At 42.7% G+C, this 16,458-nt stretch overlaps 1 protein-coding gene across 1 annotated transcript; it reads right to left on the reverse strand.

The window, feature by feature from the left end:
• mtx2 (metaxin 2) lies at positions 1-15,043 on the reverse strand. The gene is made up of 10 exons (XM_060918715.1): positions 14,878-15,043; positions 12,044-12,091; positions 11,886-11,932; positions 11,710-11,782; positions 8,461-8,537; positions 6,358-6,450; positions 6,175-6,213; positions 5,029-5,154; positions 4,871-4,947; positions 1-639 (listed from the first exon to the last, which is right to left on the reverse strand). The coding sequence occupies exons 1-10, from the start codon at positions 14,915-14,917 to the stop codon at positions 426-428; spliced, it is 834 nt and encodes a 277-aa protein (XP_060774698.1). The 5' UTR covers positions 14,918-15,043; the 3' UTR covers positions 1-425.
• Between the last annotated feature and the right edge of the window lie 1,415 nt (positions 15,044-16,458).

A 16,458-nucleotide genomic window follows, 5' to 3' on the forward strand; every position in this document is an offset into this window, starting at 1 on the left:
TGCAGGATGTCAGCTTTAATTTGAGGTATGTACATCTCTTCAAAGAATGAATCAGACAGGAATAGTAGTGCGCTTACAAACATATGGTTTAGATATACACACGATCAGAGACAAACCCGGGAAGGAGTTTAGCATTTGTATGTAAAAAGAACACTGTACCTTAATAGGTGCAGTATTTTCAATCTTAATCTATACTATATGCTAATGCAGCGCACAGGCAAACGGATAGATAGAGTACTTTTAAACACTGAGGAACGTCGGGTGTGTCCGACTGATCTGACCTCCTCCTCCTCCTCCTCCTCCTCCCTTCCACTAATCTGTCATTCCATTCATCACAACATAATGATGCCTCAGGATCAGTCATACATCACTTTCTCACATGACTTCAGATCAGTGGTTAAAAAGGAAGGCAAGGCAGTGGGGCCTCACATAAGGGAGGGACCTTTTGAGTAGTCCAAGACCCCTGATTGGCTGTCTCTGTCTCTGTCCTGCGACTCAAAATAAGTCTGTTCGATTCTTCGGCAGAAGGACAGCAGGTTGCTGTAGGACTTGATCTTCTCGCTGAGCTCATCGGTGGTGAGGCGTGTGGTCAGGATCGTGAAGAGGTGACCAAACACCAGCGCGTCCAGTTCGGTCGGCCTTCAAGAGTTTCAAACAACATGTGTTAGGATTATTAGAGCAATACTCGTATTCGTACACTCACCAGCCACTTTATTCGGAACACCCGTACATCCACCTGCTGTTTTATGCGGTTATCTAATCAGTTGATTGTGCAGATCCAAATCAAGCGCTTCGGTTAACGTTCACTTCAAACAGAATGGGAAAAATTGTGATCTCAAAGCGTGACTTTCACGGTGTCTCTAGAGTTTACACAGAACGGTGCAAAAAACACCGAGTGCGTGAGAGTTCTGTGGGTAGAAACAAACGCCTTGTTGATGAGAGAGGGTCAGAGATCAGAAAATAGCCAGATGTGAGGTGGTTCGAGCTTTTTTTGCCAGGATAGCTCATATAATCACTCTTTACAACCATGGTGAGCAGAAAAGCATCTCGGCATGCAACAGAAAACTAGCCTAGTAAACTAGACCCAACCGCCTAGCGGCCAAAAATATTTTTTGCCTAGCGAGTGGGTCTAGCCTCGCACCATATAAACAAAAACAGCCCGGGCATCAAATCGTGCCCGCCAATCACAACGCAAGATTTTTGTTTGGATTCTTTGGGCAGGCTTTTGCAGGAGTGACGACAAAGCTGCGCGACGCTGGAGAAAGCGCAGCAGGAAAGATGGCTACGGCTATTGAACAGCGCGCGTTTGACTCCGCTTTGGAATCAGTTTTAGAAGAATTAGACTTGGAGTTTTCGTTGAAACATGAGCAGGAAGAGGCTCTCCGCTCATTCCTTTTCAAGAAGGACGTTTTCGCTGTTTTGCCGACCGGCTATGGCAAAAGTCTGATCTACCAGCTGGCTCCACTCGTAGCCAAAAGGATGGGGCTAGTTTGTGCAGTACGAAGAATTAATAAACAGCTTTGAAACATTACTTTTTGATTGTTTCTTATTTTCCCGTTATTTTAAATTTAAGGGAAATTATTTCACCAAACACCACTAAATAAAAACTCTCAAAAACAGTTTAAGCAAACCCTTGAAAAACACTTGGAAAAAAATGTGCATGTGGTACAGACTCCAAACTTGTGCTCATTATCTCCAAACTTCTTAATATCTAGAACCTGTTTATTAATTAATACGCATTTTGAAAAATTATTTATTTCAAGGCCTCCCCCACTGCTTTCTGTCGCTCTGACTACGTCACAGTCACTGTTGTGCTGATTGGTCAGAGCGTTGGCCTATACGCACAGAGACAGTTTGAAAGACAGCGGGTTGTTCCTCCTACCCGCTTCGGAAATGTCTACGGATCGAGGCCAGACTAAATATTCACATTTATGCCGCTTTTCCACTACAAACGTGGCTGAGTCGGGCTGAGCCGTGCCGAGTCGAGCTGAGCGGGGCTGTTGGAGTTGCATTTCGACTACAACCGTGCTGAACCGTGCTGGCTGGAAGTGGGTGGACACATTGGGTGGAGTTAGCGAAAGTGGGTGGACGTCACGTGATGTCGTTAAGCAGCGCAAACAGTGACATCAGTGAGCTTTTAAGCGGTAGTCTCACGACCCGGATAGTAAACAATAAACATGGAGGACATGGAGTCGTTAGTGTTGCTGGTCTTGGTGCTGTGGCTTGTTGTCACCGACAACGCCAACAGATACTGGCAAGAGCGTATAGATGAGGCGAGGCGCATAAGGCTTCAGAAATTCTCGTAATTCGTAATTCTTCTCCTTCCGGGTTTGCGGTGTTTACAGATCCCAGCGTGCTCGCGGGGCGTGTGTGGGCATGTGAGGACACTCCTCCTCACCAATCAGTGCACAGGGGAGTGTCTGCTCACGCCCCCAGCCTCACTCGGCTCGCTTTGGCTCGCTTCAGCCCCACTCCAAAACGGTGCGAGTTTTAGGGGCTAAGCAGGGCTGAAACGAGCTGAGTCGTGCTGGTTTTTGGTAGTCGAAACGCGAGCCGTGTCGGGCTGAAGTGAGCTGAAGCGAGCTGAAAAAGGGTAGTGGAAAAGGGCCATTAGTCTGGCTTGCCAGGCTAACAGAAAACAGAAGAACGCATTGGTTCCTATTAATGCTGTCAAGCGATTAAAATATTTAATCGCGATTAATGTCGCGACTGTCATAGTTAACTCACGATTAATCGCAATTTAATCGCACATTTTTGTCACATGAAAAACCATTGTAATTCTCTTATCAGCATAAAAAGTGAATGGGCTTGCTCACCGTTCGAACTATGGGGGTACTCGGGGGATCCGAGATCCCCTGAAACAGACATGAGATCCCTTGAAAACATGATTTGGGAAATGTTGGGGGGTCTCTAAAATATTGAGTGCTCCGAGATGATGCTAAAAATAGTAACCATGCGGTCGGCGCGGCCATCTTGGAAGTCACTCGCTCCAGAGCGCGCATAGAGTACACATCATAGAGTAAACATTCACCGATTCATTTCCGCGTTAGAGGGCTTAGAAGCTTTGATTTTTTTAAGAATTTAGACATCTGAAGTGATGGAGCACTACTGTGAAAGTTTGGATAAGCAGGCACAGGAGCGTTATGCTGAGAAGGTACGTTTCATTGGGAATGTAGATCCATACGCTGTTAGTGAGAAGGAATGGAAAGCTGACCCCAGCTTGTTGCCGCATAATTATCAATTATTTTAGTCAGTGAATAAAATGTAGGCCGAGTATGTAACTTGTACTAACAGCATGTGTACATAAACACTACTAGGCCTAGATCTTAAATGCCATTTGATGCAACAATGCACTGCAGTAGACATAAGCTACCTAATGTGACAAATATATCCATTAATCATTGCTGAAAGTACATAGAAAAGATAATAGTTTGTATCACATTTATTTTAGTAACTATGAAATTCAAGACAATTTAACCTACCGGTCACAAAGTGATCAGAACAAATCGGGATACAGTCAAGTCCTAAATTTGATCGGTTAATGGCAGCCAGCCACTGTCGTCTCCTCCGCTCGCTTTTCTCCTGTGCTGCAATTCCCGGGTTTGTCACGACTTTAGGGAGTCTGTGGAAGCTTTGGCCACCCTTTTCCCCCCGGCTACTACAGCCAACAATGACGCACGTATTCGGCATTTTGCTTCGCTGAGCAACAACAATGCACTGACACAGCAACGTTTGACTTCCAATATGGCCGCCGCCGGGTTCGCGCTGATCTCGAAGCACTCTATTGGCAAAATGATGTTTATTGACATAGCAATCGTGTGTAACGGGAAGCATTTGCATATCCGAAGTGAGCGCGCGATGGAGATCCGCGCTCTGAGACAAGCGCAAGCACACACCCCCAAGGGAAAAAAAAGGGACCCCCCGAAAATACCGGCATAGTTCGAACACTGGTTGTACCAATGTTTTTTTTTTTTTTTTTTTTTATTGCAGAGCATAACACGTCTCGTCACAGCCACTGCAAAGTCGGGCTGGAGCCGCCGATAGGAAAACGAAACTTAAGCCGAGCACCGTGGCTCTTCGGGGGAGGGCAGAGGACTCTGGCTGTGCGGGGCGTGGCATCATGTCACAGAGCGTTAATCTCGCGATAAAAATTATCGCCGTTAAAATTGAGTCAAGTTAACGCGTTAATAACGCGACATTTTTGACAGCACTAATTCCTATTAAAGTGGCCGGGGAGTGTGCGTATGTACGCGTCAATCAGCATTCATACGACATGTGATTTTAAGGACTAAAAACCATCGAACGAATCTGGATCCGTTCTGTATCATTTTTATGCACGATAGGGTTAAAATGTATTTTTTTTTAAATTTAGTATTTATATGCACTCTGCTTTTCTTTGCGATTATGTGCTGTGATGCATCTTTACAGCATCCTTGGGTATCCTGAAAGGCGGCATCAATAATTTATTACTATTATCGCTTAAGAGAAGTGTTCCTAGCATTCAGGAAGCGGTTGCTGTAAACAGAGCTGATTGTTCGCTGAACTGATTGTAACCTCTTGGGTGCAGTTTGCGTTTTAAAACCGGGTCGTAAACTGAACTTCCACTACGACCGGCTGTAAACTTTACACCTCACTGAAAGCAGACGTCAAGTCACATTCTTGACCATCTCTACGGTGACCGATTTAAATACAACCAAATTCCTTGCAAGGTCAAATTTACACCAAACGTGCACGGAACCTGCTAGAATATTTCAAACCGACTCTAACTTATTTCTTATGATTCCGATGTATTTAGCTGAATAACCTTTTTTTTTTTTCCCCAAAAAAAATGTGTGTGTGTATATATTTGGTGCGTGTATAAGGCGCGTACTGTTTGTTGAAGAAGAAAGGCTGGGTTCCGAGGCGCTGTGAGAGAGCCTGGCAACACTGACTGACATCCTCATACACCTAAGAAGACACAACACACACAGCAAATCAGCACAGGAACCACTACACAGGAATTACAAGCCACGTTCAGTTCATCCCGACCTGCTCCAGAGTCTTTCCTGCCCAGCCGATCGCGTTCATCTTCCTCCGGACCTCCCACTGCTTCTGATAGGCCAGAATGAGATTCAGAGGCCACGAGTACGGACTGCTGTAGCGCGGCCTCGTGATCTAAACAAACACAAAAGAAAGAGAACTAAATCAGGCGTGAACAAGTCCAGTCCTGGTGATCTACCACCCTGGTGAGTTTAATTCCAACGTTCATGTCTTAAAATCAGGGTCCAGGTGGGCTGAATAGGCAGAAAAGAAATCCTAGCATGAAGAGGGAGGAAAAAATAAAGTCTAGTGAGGCAAAAGTTTGATGTCAAAGCTAACTAAAAGGTGCGTTCGGTAAGATTAAGATTAATGTTTTTCCCACCCACCGAGATTTTTTTTTTTTTACCCCCCCATTCATTCACACCCATGTTCACAAAGCTCCGCCTCCAGGATCTTAAACAATCAGTACAGTGTCTATAAAAATGACTGAAAGAAAGCACATCCAAACACAAACAAGCCTTCTGGACCAAACTTTTTTCTGTTTTTCCCCCAAACAGGATTTCTCTGCCACTTCGTAAACATTTTCTAAGTCTACGGCGTAATCCATTATTCTTTTCAAATCGCGTCTACGCATCTTGCAGGTTTGTCCAAGCAAGGAATAAAAGAAATCAACTAGTGCACCTTTAATAATTAGTAGTTCTTCTTGAGGTTCTGTTGTCTGACCACAGTCATGCCTTTTTGTATTCAAAAGGTCAAAGGTCATTTATACAAAGTTTCTGCTATCAAACACAAATGACCCTTCACATCCTCTCCTCTGTCCTTTCTGTTTCACTGAATTACGTTCTCTGTTGTGAGGGTTTGATCCGATTGGTTTAACCAAAAGAGAGGGGAAAAAAAAAAGTTGCGTTTTTCAGGTTGCCGTAGCAACGAGTCTGAAATTGTAAATGCCACGACCAAACTGTAGATCTCAGCACCTCAGAATTAAGGCTGGAAATAAACACAAGAAGGAAGTGGAACACACAGGACACCATCGTATAATATACATACATACAGTAGGCTATGTTTATAACACCAGCATAAGGTCTTTCATTCTATATACGATCATCTCTTCAGTGAAAACGCAACATTTATACATGCACGCGTTCATAACTTTACCTCTGCAGCTGTGTTTTCATCACACCACTGAATATACAACTAGAGAAGAAAAGAAACAGACAATACGAAGAAGTTCAGTGAAGCGCGCACACACACGCAGGAGATCATAAACATGACTGAACCGTGTGTGTGTGTGTGTGTGTGTGTGTGTGTGTGTGTGTGTGTGTGTGTGTTCTCCTGCACCTCCGCTGTGAGCAGCATGTTGTTGACCAGCTCCATGTAAGCCTTCATCTCTGCTCTCTGGACATCATCCAGGCCGTCGCTCAGAGAGTGGCCCTGCACAAATAGAGAGAAAGGAGGAAAGAGAAAAAAAAACAAAAAAACACACACGTACACACACGAAAAGCAAAAGAGAACACCAAGTTAAAACAAAGCAAAAAAAAAAAAAATCAATCATTATGTGTTTGTTAAAATTAGCAAAATTTCAAAAGCATGGGCTTTGAACAATTTGGATTTTTCGCCTAATGGTTAGAAAAGCAGCTTTGGGACCAAAAGGTTGCTGGTTTGATTCCCTGGACCAGCAGGAATGGCTGAAGTGCCCCTTGAGCAGAGGTGGACAAAGAACCCAACTTCATTACTTAAGTCAAAGTGCAGATCCCACCGGTCAAATGTGACTCCGATACAAGTGAAAATTCTCCAGTCAAATTTTTACTTAAGTTAAAGTACTGAAGTACTCGCTTTTAAAAATACTTAAGTATTAAAAGTACATTTTCTGTCAGCGCATTGTTGTATTATTGCCACAACGCTTACAAAACCTAACACCGTTACCAAAACCAGAAACGTGAATTCACAAAATAAATGCATGCTGTGCCATCATGGTGGTTTAACGTTAAGCTAGCTAGTCAGTGAAACTCCACCTGACATGCTAGCAAACGCTTTTCAAACTCAAAATCATATTGGGTAGCTAACGCTACTAGAAAAGAAACATTTCTACATTCTGTTTATTTGGCAAGATTATGCTAGAACATATTTCTGAAGGACTTCAGATAAGTTAACATGATTCATGTTAGCATAACTCCATTTTTACATGCTAACTAACAGTGTCCAAGTTAACTAGCTATGTGTTAACGTTAGCCGTGGACAAGGCGATGGCAACTTGGCGGGAAAATCCATAGAAAGGTCATTTGACTAACCAGACTGCATAGCTACGTTTGCATTGTTATCGCCAGCTCTAAAAGCACAGACAACTTCATTGCAAGCTTTCTCTTGGAATAAAACGTTTATATCCCTCGATATGCTCCCGCAGGTCGGACAGTGAGTTTTTGCAGGCTGTGGTGTGGTTCGTTTTAGGCAAACAAAGCAAACATTTAAAACGAAACAAATCTTTAATCCGGGCGGCACGGTGGTGTAGTGGTTAGCGCTGTCGCCTCACAGCAAGAAGGTCCAGGTTCGAGCCCCGTGGTCGGCGAGGGCCTTTCTGTGCGGAGTTTGCATGTTCTCCCCGTGTCCGCGTGGGTTTCCTCCGGGTGCTCCGGTTTCCCCCACAGTCCAAAGACATGCAGGTTAGGTTAACTGGTGACTCTAAATTGACCGTAGGTGTGAATGTGAGTGTGAATGGTTGTCTGTGTCTATGTGTCAGCCCTGTGATGACCTGGCGACTTGTCCAGGGTGAACCCCGCCTTTCGCCCGTAGTCAGCTGGGATAGGCTCCAGCTTGCCTGCGACCCTGTAGAAGGATAAAGCGGCTAGAGATAATGAGATGAGAAATCTTTAATCCTTTCAGAAACTGAAACATGGGTTCTAGCTATAGAAACATGAGTGCGTTCATTCCCCAGAAGAACCGCTTCCTTCTGTTCTGCCGTCAACTGATTGTGTTAAATAACGCTGCTGAGAAATAACTGAACTTGATTTTATCCAGTCTATATAGACGTGACGTGACCCTAGTGATTACTGATCAGCTGTCTCAGTGTCACCTGGGAAAAAACAATCACGTTTTAGAAAAGAAAAGAAAAAACATCCACTTTCAAAGCTGCTTCATAGTAACGAGTAACGAGGACCTTGATAGAAATGTAGTGGAGTGAAAAGTACGATATTTGCCTTTCAAATGTAGTGAAGTTAAAGTTATAAGTTTCCAAAAAAATAATACTCAAGTAAAGTACAGATACTCAAAAAGTGTACTTAAGTACACTCAAGTAAATGTACTTCGTTACTGTCCACCTCTACTCTTGAGCAAGGCACCTAACCCCCCACCCAGGGTGCTCTGGGCGTGTTGTACATCGCTCTGGATAAACGCGTCTACTAAATGACAGTAATGTAATGTTTTTAATGCACACATGGATGGTCATACCTTGGCTCTTGTGAACTGCACGATCGGCCCCAGCTCCGAAACAACCTGATTACCAACATGGATGAAAGGCACTTTCCCTAAAACAAGAATTATTGTTATCATCATCAGAAAAAGAAAAAAAAAATCCCCTGACCAGTCTTCAGTTTGCTCTTTCAGTGCATTAAGTTACACTTGTGTTTACAGACCAAGGACTTTCTTAACAACCGCCCACAGATGGTGAAACTCGGTCCTTAGGTCTCCCTGAGTCTCACCGTCGGCACCGGAGCACCACAAGGGTGTATACTAAGCCCCCTCCTCTACACACATGACTGCACGCCTGTTCACCTCACCAACACAATTAGAAAATTTGCCGACGACACAATGGCAGTAGGACTGATCTCTAATGGTGATGAGACAGCTTATAGGGACGAGGTCTGTAAGCTGACTGAACATCAAAAAGACAAAGGAGCTTCTTATAGACTTCGACAAGGTGGAGAGGGTCTCCAGTTTTAAATTCCTGGGACCCCACAGCAGTGAGGAGGACCTCAAGTTGATGGTTAACCCCAGTGCTCGGGTCAAAAAGGCTCAACAGAGACTCTACTTCCTAAGGACTCTGAGGAAGACCAACCTCTCTGCAAAGCCTAAGAGCATACTGACGTACCGCATAACGGCTTGGTCTTCAGCAGGCTATTAATACGATACAAAAAAAAATAAAAAAATCATCGGACTCCCCCTGACCCCCTCAGAGGGCATCTACAGATCCCGCTGCCTCAGCAGAGCCTGCAAAATGACAATACACATCCATTTCATCAGCGGTTTTCGCTGCTGCTGTGTGTGGGGAAAACGCTACAGAGCCTTAAAGACCCGCACTTGCAGACTCAGGAACAGCTTCGACCAAACAGCCATCAGTGAACTGAACTCACACCCCTCCAGTGCCACCACAACAACTCTACAAGTACAATCATAATACACTAATGTGCAATAGCTGCATAAGTCACTATAATTGTTTTATATATATGCACTTTAATGCTGCAAATGTTTTTACAGTAAATGCATGCCAACCTGGCTGCTAGTACAACCCCGATTCCAAAAAAGTTGGGATAAAGTACAAATTTTAAAAAAAACCAGAATGCAATAATTTACAAATCTCAAAAACTGATATTGTATTCACAATAGAACATAGACAACATATCAAATGTCGAAAGTGAGACATTTTGAAATTTCATGCCAAATATTGGCTCATTTGAAATTTCATGACAGCAACATCTCAAAAAAGTTGGGACAGGGGCAATAAGAGGCTGGAAAAGTTAAAGGTACAAAAAAGGAACAGCTGGAGGACCAAATTGCAACTCATTAGGTCAACTGGCAATAGGTCATTAACATGACTGGGTATAAAAAGAGCATCTTGGAGTGGCAGCGGCTCTCAGAAGTAAAGATGGGAAGAGGATCACCAATCCCCCTAATTCTGCGCCGACAAATAGTGGAGCAATATCAGAAAGGAGTTCGACAGTGTAAAATTGCACAGAGTTTGAACATATCATCATCTACAGTGCATAATATCATCAAAAGATTCAGAGAATCTGGAAGAATCTCTGTGCGTAAGGGTCAAGGCCGGAAAACCATACTGGGTGCCCGTGATCTTCGGGCCCTTAGACGGCACTACATCACATACAGGCATGCTTCTGTATTGGAAATCACAAAATGGGCTCAGGAATATTTCCAGAGAACATTATCTGTGAACGCAATTCACCATGCCATCCGCCGTTGCCAGCTAAAACTCTATAGTTCAAAGAAGAAGCCATATCTAAACACGATCCAGAAGCGCAGACGTCTTCTCTGGGCCAAGGCTCATTTAAAATGGACTGTGGCAAAGTGGAAAACTGTTCTGTGGTCAGACAAATCAAAATTTGAAGTTCTTTATGGAAATCAGGGACGCCGTGTCATTCGGACTAAAGAGGAGAAGGACAACCCGAGTTGTTATCAGCGCTCAGTTCAGAAGCCTGCATCTCTGATGGTATGGGGTTGCATTAGTGCGTGTGGCATGGGCAGCTTACACATCTGGAAAGACACCATCAATGCTGAAAGGTATATCCAGGTTCTAGAGCAACATATGCTCCCATCCAGACGACGTCTCTTTCAGGGAAGACCTTGCATTTTCCAACATGACAATGCCAAACCACATACTGCATCAATTACAGCATCATGGCTGCGTAGAAGAAGGGTCCGGGTACTGAACTGGCCAGCCTGCAGTCCAGATCTTTCACCCATGGAAAACATTTGGCGCATCATAAAACGGAAGATACGACAAAAAAGACCTAAGACAGTTGAGCAACTAGAATCCTACATTAGACAAGAATGGGTCAACATTCCTATCCCTAAACTTGAGCAACTTGTCTCCTCAGTCCCCAGACGTTTACAGACTGTTGTAAAGAGAAAAGGGGATGTCTCACAGTGGGAAACATGGCCTTGTCCCAACTTTTTTGAGATGTGTTGTTGTCATGAAATTTAAAATCACCTAATTTTTCTCTTTAAATGATACAATTTCTCAGTTTAAACATTTGATATGTCATCTATGTTCTATTCTGAATAAAATATGGAATTTTGAAACTTCCACATCATTGCATTCCGTTTTTATTTACAATTTGTACTTTGTCCCAACTTTTTGGGAATCGGGGTTGTATTTTTAGTTATTACTTCGTTAATTGATAGCTTCTTTTATTTAACGTGCGTGTGTGTGAGAGAGAGTGAGTGAGTGGACTGATGAGATGAGTGAACGGGGTATGGTTTTCCTTTGTTTTAAGAGAGACACCAAATTTCGTTGTATGTTCGTACGCAATGACAATAAAGGGCATTCTGGTTCTCATTCTGATTCACGTTATCAGCTTTATTGTTGAGTTTTGTTTTTTTTTACTAGACAGGTAAAATTCACGTTTTGTGTATCTGCTATAAAACAACTTGCACATTTAGCGATGAAATCACATGTCTGAATCACACAAGTCTCAAACAGCAAAAACACAATGTTAAAAATTTAATTATTAAATATTCTTGTGCTGAAAAAAATAAATCTGGATTTTGCCCTGGGTGTTTTTTTTTAATATACTTAACTTACTTTTATCTATATTTTACTCTGTCCTTGAGCTGCTGCAACACTTGAATTTCCCCTCATGAGGCTTAATAACGTATTATCTTAAAATGAATACTAAGCCAAATCGAATAGACAATGGCTCCACATGGACTCCACCATGATTAAAGAGAGATCAGGAGTGTTACCTGAGGGTGACATGTACTCAGCATTAGCACGGCAAAGTACTCGCACTGGCAGGTCCAACATCCTGAGATACGCCTGAAGGACAGACAAACTTTAGCACAATCAGGGATTTAAAAATGCAGCAGGGAAATTCTGTTTATAACATAGTGCCTGTGTCTTTGTGCTTCCTTCCTTTTACCTGAACTGCCAAAGATGACGCACAATCAGACAGAAGGATTTGATCCTCTGGGGGGGAAAAAATAGGCTGTAGACAGGCTGAGGGCAAATACACTAAACTGCAAAGGTGTTTGTTAAAGTCTGCACTGATTAACGTTAATAATTTAATGTCTGACCTACCTCTCAAAGGCTGATAGAGTGTGGCGTTTTCCGGCCATGGTTCTGCGGCTGCAAAAGACACACCACGTCATACAAATGGTGAAAAACTGCATTTATACCTGCGACCTCGACATACTCAGTCAGAACCAGGGCTTTGAACCGGTTCAAGGAACGAAAACGAAAACCGGGAACTTTTTCTATTTCACATGGAACAGAAACGAAACCAGAAACTTTATTATTTTTTATGTTCCGGAACAGAAACGCTTATTAAAAATAATGGTAACCGGTTAATACCGGTTTTTATTTCATTCCTCAAAGTTTCCGTAGCCTACAAATAAAAAAGTCATTCTTCTCCTGCGCAAGTTTCTATGACCCGCTGGGGTTCACTTCCTGTGTGACGTTCGCTGACTGAATGGAGAGAGCGGGAGGGTGGACTACTATCACGTCTCCACATCTTAAATAAGAGGTAAATATTGCAGTCTATCGTTATTCAAAAACGTCAATTTCAAACACGATATCAATATATTTGTCCACGTTAATGAGACGCTCGCGAACATTAAATGACGTTAACCTCTGTTAGCCTATCAATGCATAGGGCCTGACTCGCCTTTGGTAACACACTAAACGAATTCTCTTTCATTTTTGGCACTTTTTCTGTTTGTGTAGATGGGAAGACGTACTGAGAATCCAAATCGCCAACATTTGAAATAATAATTATTTTGAATTATTTCTTGTCTTATTTAATGAAGGTTGTAATAGAATTAGCCTACATTTGGCTTAAGCTGGATGTGACAGAGACATAATTTTATAGCAATTTGTTAAACAGCTGACAGGGAACATAATTAACCGTTCCGGGAACGAAATTTTTTTTGTTCTAACCGGTTCGGGAACGTCTATTTAATGGTGGAACCCAAAACCGGAAACGTTAAAATTCCATTTCTGTTCGGAACGAACCAATGGGAAAAAAATTCTGGTTCAAAGCCCTGGTCAGAACAGGTTTTTGCTTTACAGACCTTTGACTTAAGCGTGTGTTCGCAAAGTTGATCGAATTCCATGTTAAAAATGAATTATGGGTGTTCAATGATAGCAAGTCAGAAAAAAATTTGAAAAGAAGGTTTGCCGTAAACAGCTTGGTCTCCAGACCTGATCTGAAAACAGCGCGTTATTCCATTCCTGACTATCTAATTCCCGACTCCTCTCTACCACAGCTTAAAGTTTCTGACTGCAAAGTTGAATTCTGGGTAAAACGTTCCGTTTCTATTGCTGTTGAAATTTCGAGATGTTTCGCTACTGTGCACACATGCGCGCGCACACACACTGTGTATCCTGTGTGTAAACGTTTTGCTGAGATTAAAAAAAAAAAAAAAAAAAAGTGTCCTGCATTTTATGATCCCGGAGATCGCTGAAGCAAGTGAGCAACAATATCACATGACCACCTTGGGGCGTGTTTGACCTACTTTTAAACCAATACAAGTCGGCGTTGGCGAACATGGCGGACTCGGCTCTCCCTCCAGCGGAAAAGAAAAGCCTGCCTAGTGAGTGCAACTGCAAGACGGAGCAAGGTTAAATGACGTGTCATTTTTCTGGACTGATAACTAAATCATTCTAGCTAGCGCTTAGCTATCTATTTTCGAATCAGAATGCATGGACTCGACTCCACGGTAGCGAGTATGGAGTTATACACCGAATGTTTTGATCTTACACAGAAAGAAATGAGAAAACAAAAGCAGGAACACAGAAAAGATATTCGTCTTTTGTCTGTTTCACGGATTTATTTGCGAACGTCAACCACAAACAGACACGCAGCTTGTGAACAGGCAAGGCAGGCAACTGCTTGGGGCCCCCCGAGAGTCAGGGCCCGAGGGCTTATTTATTTTGTCTTTTATTGTTCTTTACCATTGTATTTTCACATTTGGAATTTAAAAAACTTTGGTTTCATACATTTTTCGTTGGTGTCAGATTATTTATAACATATTGGTGATGAACACTGGTCAGAAGGGCCCCCTGGAAATTTTTGTTTGGGGCCACAACAGACTCTAGAATCGCCTCTGCCCACAAATTATACAAATCCCTGCAACTCAAACCTCTCTGAGATCAATACAGAGTCATGATGTTTTCTTGGTGACGTCGCCATCTTCGTGTCCATAGTTATGCTAATTAGTTAAAGCTCCTCCCTCATTGTTTCCATAGGACCGTACTGTTTACTTCAAGAGGGAGGAAAATGGTCCCAAAACAGAAAAAAGCGACCCTCAGGACATCAAAATGATCACATCCCATTCATCTGCATGATATTGTTGTTGCAAGACAGAGGAAAATGCCATGCACAATTTTTTTTTCAGATGACTTTGCAGTCAGCACCTTTAAGTTTGTTTTTTTTATAGAATAAGTGTTTTGTAAATATGTAATTGTTGGTGCTCTGAGCAAAATAAAAAAAAAACAACTTTCTATAATAAATAATGTTAGAAGCTGTTCTTTTCTAAGTGTCAAGAAAATCTCTTTATGTCACACGTTTTTGATATGCAAATAGGGTAATGACGTCATCTAGGGACTTTTTTTTTTGAGCATGCATTAGCTACTTTTTTTTTCGTGGAAAGACGTGGGCAAAACACTCAGCAGCACAGAATGACTATGACAGCAAGGACATCCAGTTGCCATGACATGAGCATGGAGGTAAACTGGTACAATGCCACCCTCACCCAGTGAGCTCCATGCTAACACATGACAGGTCACCAAGCTAATTAATTCAGTAGCAAGACCCCACCTTGAAAGATCTGATGTGTGTTCCAGATCAGTAAACTAAACTCCTCACCTATTAGCCATCATCGCTAATCAATTAGCAGCTGAAATGTACAGACCTGCGATCTGAGAGACGAAAGCCTCTGCAGCGAGAGACATGTCGAGGAGCAGGACCGCGTCTGCTTCAACCGCAACACAAACACTATAATCACGTTTCTCAAGAAAACACGCGAAGTTTCTGCACAAGGGCAAAGCACGGAAGCGACACAGTGACGCTATAATGTCGCGCTTCCGGGTTTCTGTCCAATCAGGTATGAGGTTCTTCCACTTCCGGTGGTTGTCATGGTAAAGGTCCTGAGTGACGGCTCAGTTTTCAGGAAAAATATCGAATAACTTGTGAAGTTGTTTTTAGGTATTTTTTGTGTAGCTATCTTTTCGTCAAAGTAAATAAAGATGTGCGTTTTATTCCTTTTTTTGTGAGCGCTGAAGGGAAAAAGGGGAAAGAAAAGAAAATGCAAAACTACCCCAGGGAGCGGAGATCATGCGCACTACCGCACTACATAGTGCTCTAGAGTAGGAGGCGAGGGTTCGGGTTAGTGTCAGGGTTCGGGTTAGTGTTAGGGTCAGGGTTAGTGTCAGGGTTAGTGTTAGTGTTAGGGTCAGTATTGGGGTTAGTGTTAGGGTCAGAGTTAGGGTTAGTGTTAGGGTCAGTGTTAGGGTCAGTATTAGGGTTAGTGTCAGGGTCAGTGTTGGTTAGTGTCAGGGTTAGTGTTAGGGTCAGTGTTAGGGTCAGAGTTAGGGTTAGTGTTAGGGTCAGAGTTAGGGTTAGTGTTAGGGTCAGAGTTAGTGTTAGGGTCAGTGTTAGGGTTAGTGTCAGGGTTAGGGTCAATATTAGGGTTAGTGTTAGGGTCAGGGTTAGGGTTAGGGTCAGTGTTAGGGTTAGTGTTAGGGTCAGTGTTAGGATTAGTGTTAGGGTCAGTGTTAGGGTTAGTGTCAGGGTCACTGTTAGGGTTAGTGTCAGGGTTAGTGTTAGGGTCAATATTAGGGTTAGTGTTAGGGTCAGTGTTAGGGTCAATATTAGGGTTAGTGTTAGGGTCAGTGTTAGGGTTAGTGTCAGGGTCAGTGTTAGCGTTAGTGTCAGGGTCAGTGTTAGGGTCAATATTAGGGTTAGTGTTAGGGTCAGTGTTAGGGTCAATATTAGGGTTAGTGTCAGGGTTAGTGTTAGGGTCAGTGTTAGGGTCAATATTAGGGTTAGTGTCAGGGTTAGTGTTAGGGTCAGTGTTAGGGTTAGTGTTAGGGTCAGAGTTAGTGTCAGGGTCAATATTAGGGTTAGTATCAGGGTTAGGGTCAGTGTTTGTGTCAGGGTTAGTGTCAGGGTTAGTGTTAGGGTCAATATTAGGGTTAGTGTTAGGGTCAGTATTAAGGTTAGTGTTAGGGTCAGGGTTAGTATTAGGGTCAATGTTAGTGTCAGTATTAGTGTTAGGGTTAGGGATAGTTTTAGGGTCAGGGTTAGTGTTAGGGTCAGGGTTAGTGTTAGTGTGTATTATTACTGTTTGTGTTACACAAAATTTCAGGTTTGTTTCATCCTGAAAGTTTTTAGTAGCTCCAAATCTATCTATCTATCTAACTACCGGTATCTATCTATCTATCTATCTATCTATCTATCTATCTATCTATCTATCTATCTATCTATCTATCTA

This window comes from Neoarius graeffei, chromosome 4 (genome assembly GCF_027579695.1).
Source record: "Neoarius graeffei isolate fNeoGra1 chromosome 4, fNeoGra1.pri, whole genome shotgun sequence".
Classification (NCBI taxonomy): Eukaryota; Metazoa; Chordata; class Actinopteri; order Siluriformes; family Ariidae; genus Neoarius; species Neoarius graeffei.

Coding starts and splice junctions, on each gene's coding strand:
- mtx2 (XM_060918715.1), bottom strand. CDS start 14,917: ATGTCTCTCGCTGCAGAGGCTTTCGTCTCTCAGATCGCAG. Junction 11,933..12,043: donor ACTCTATCAGCCTTTGAGAG/GTAGGTCAGACA, acceptor TTTCCCCCCCAG/AGGATCAAATCCTTCTGTCT. Junction 640..4,870: donor CCTTTCTTCTTCAACAAACA/GTACGCGCCTTA, acceptor AAACTCTTGAAG/GCCGACCGAACTGGACGCGC.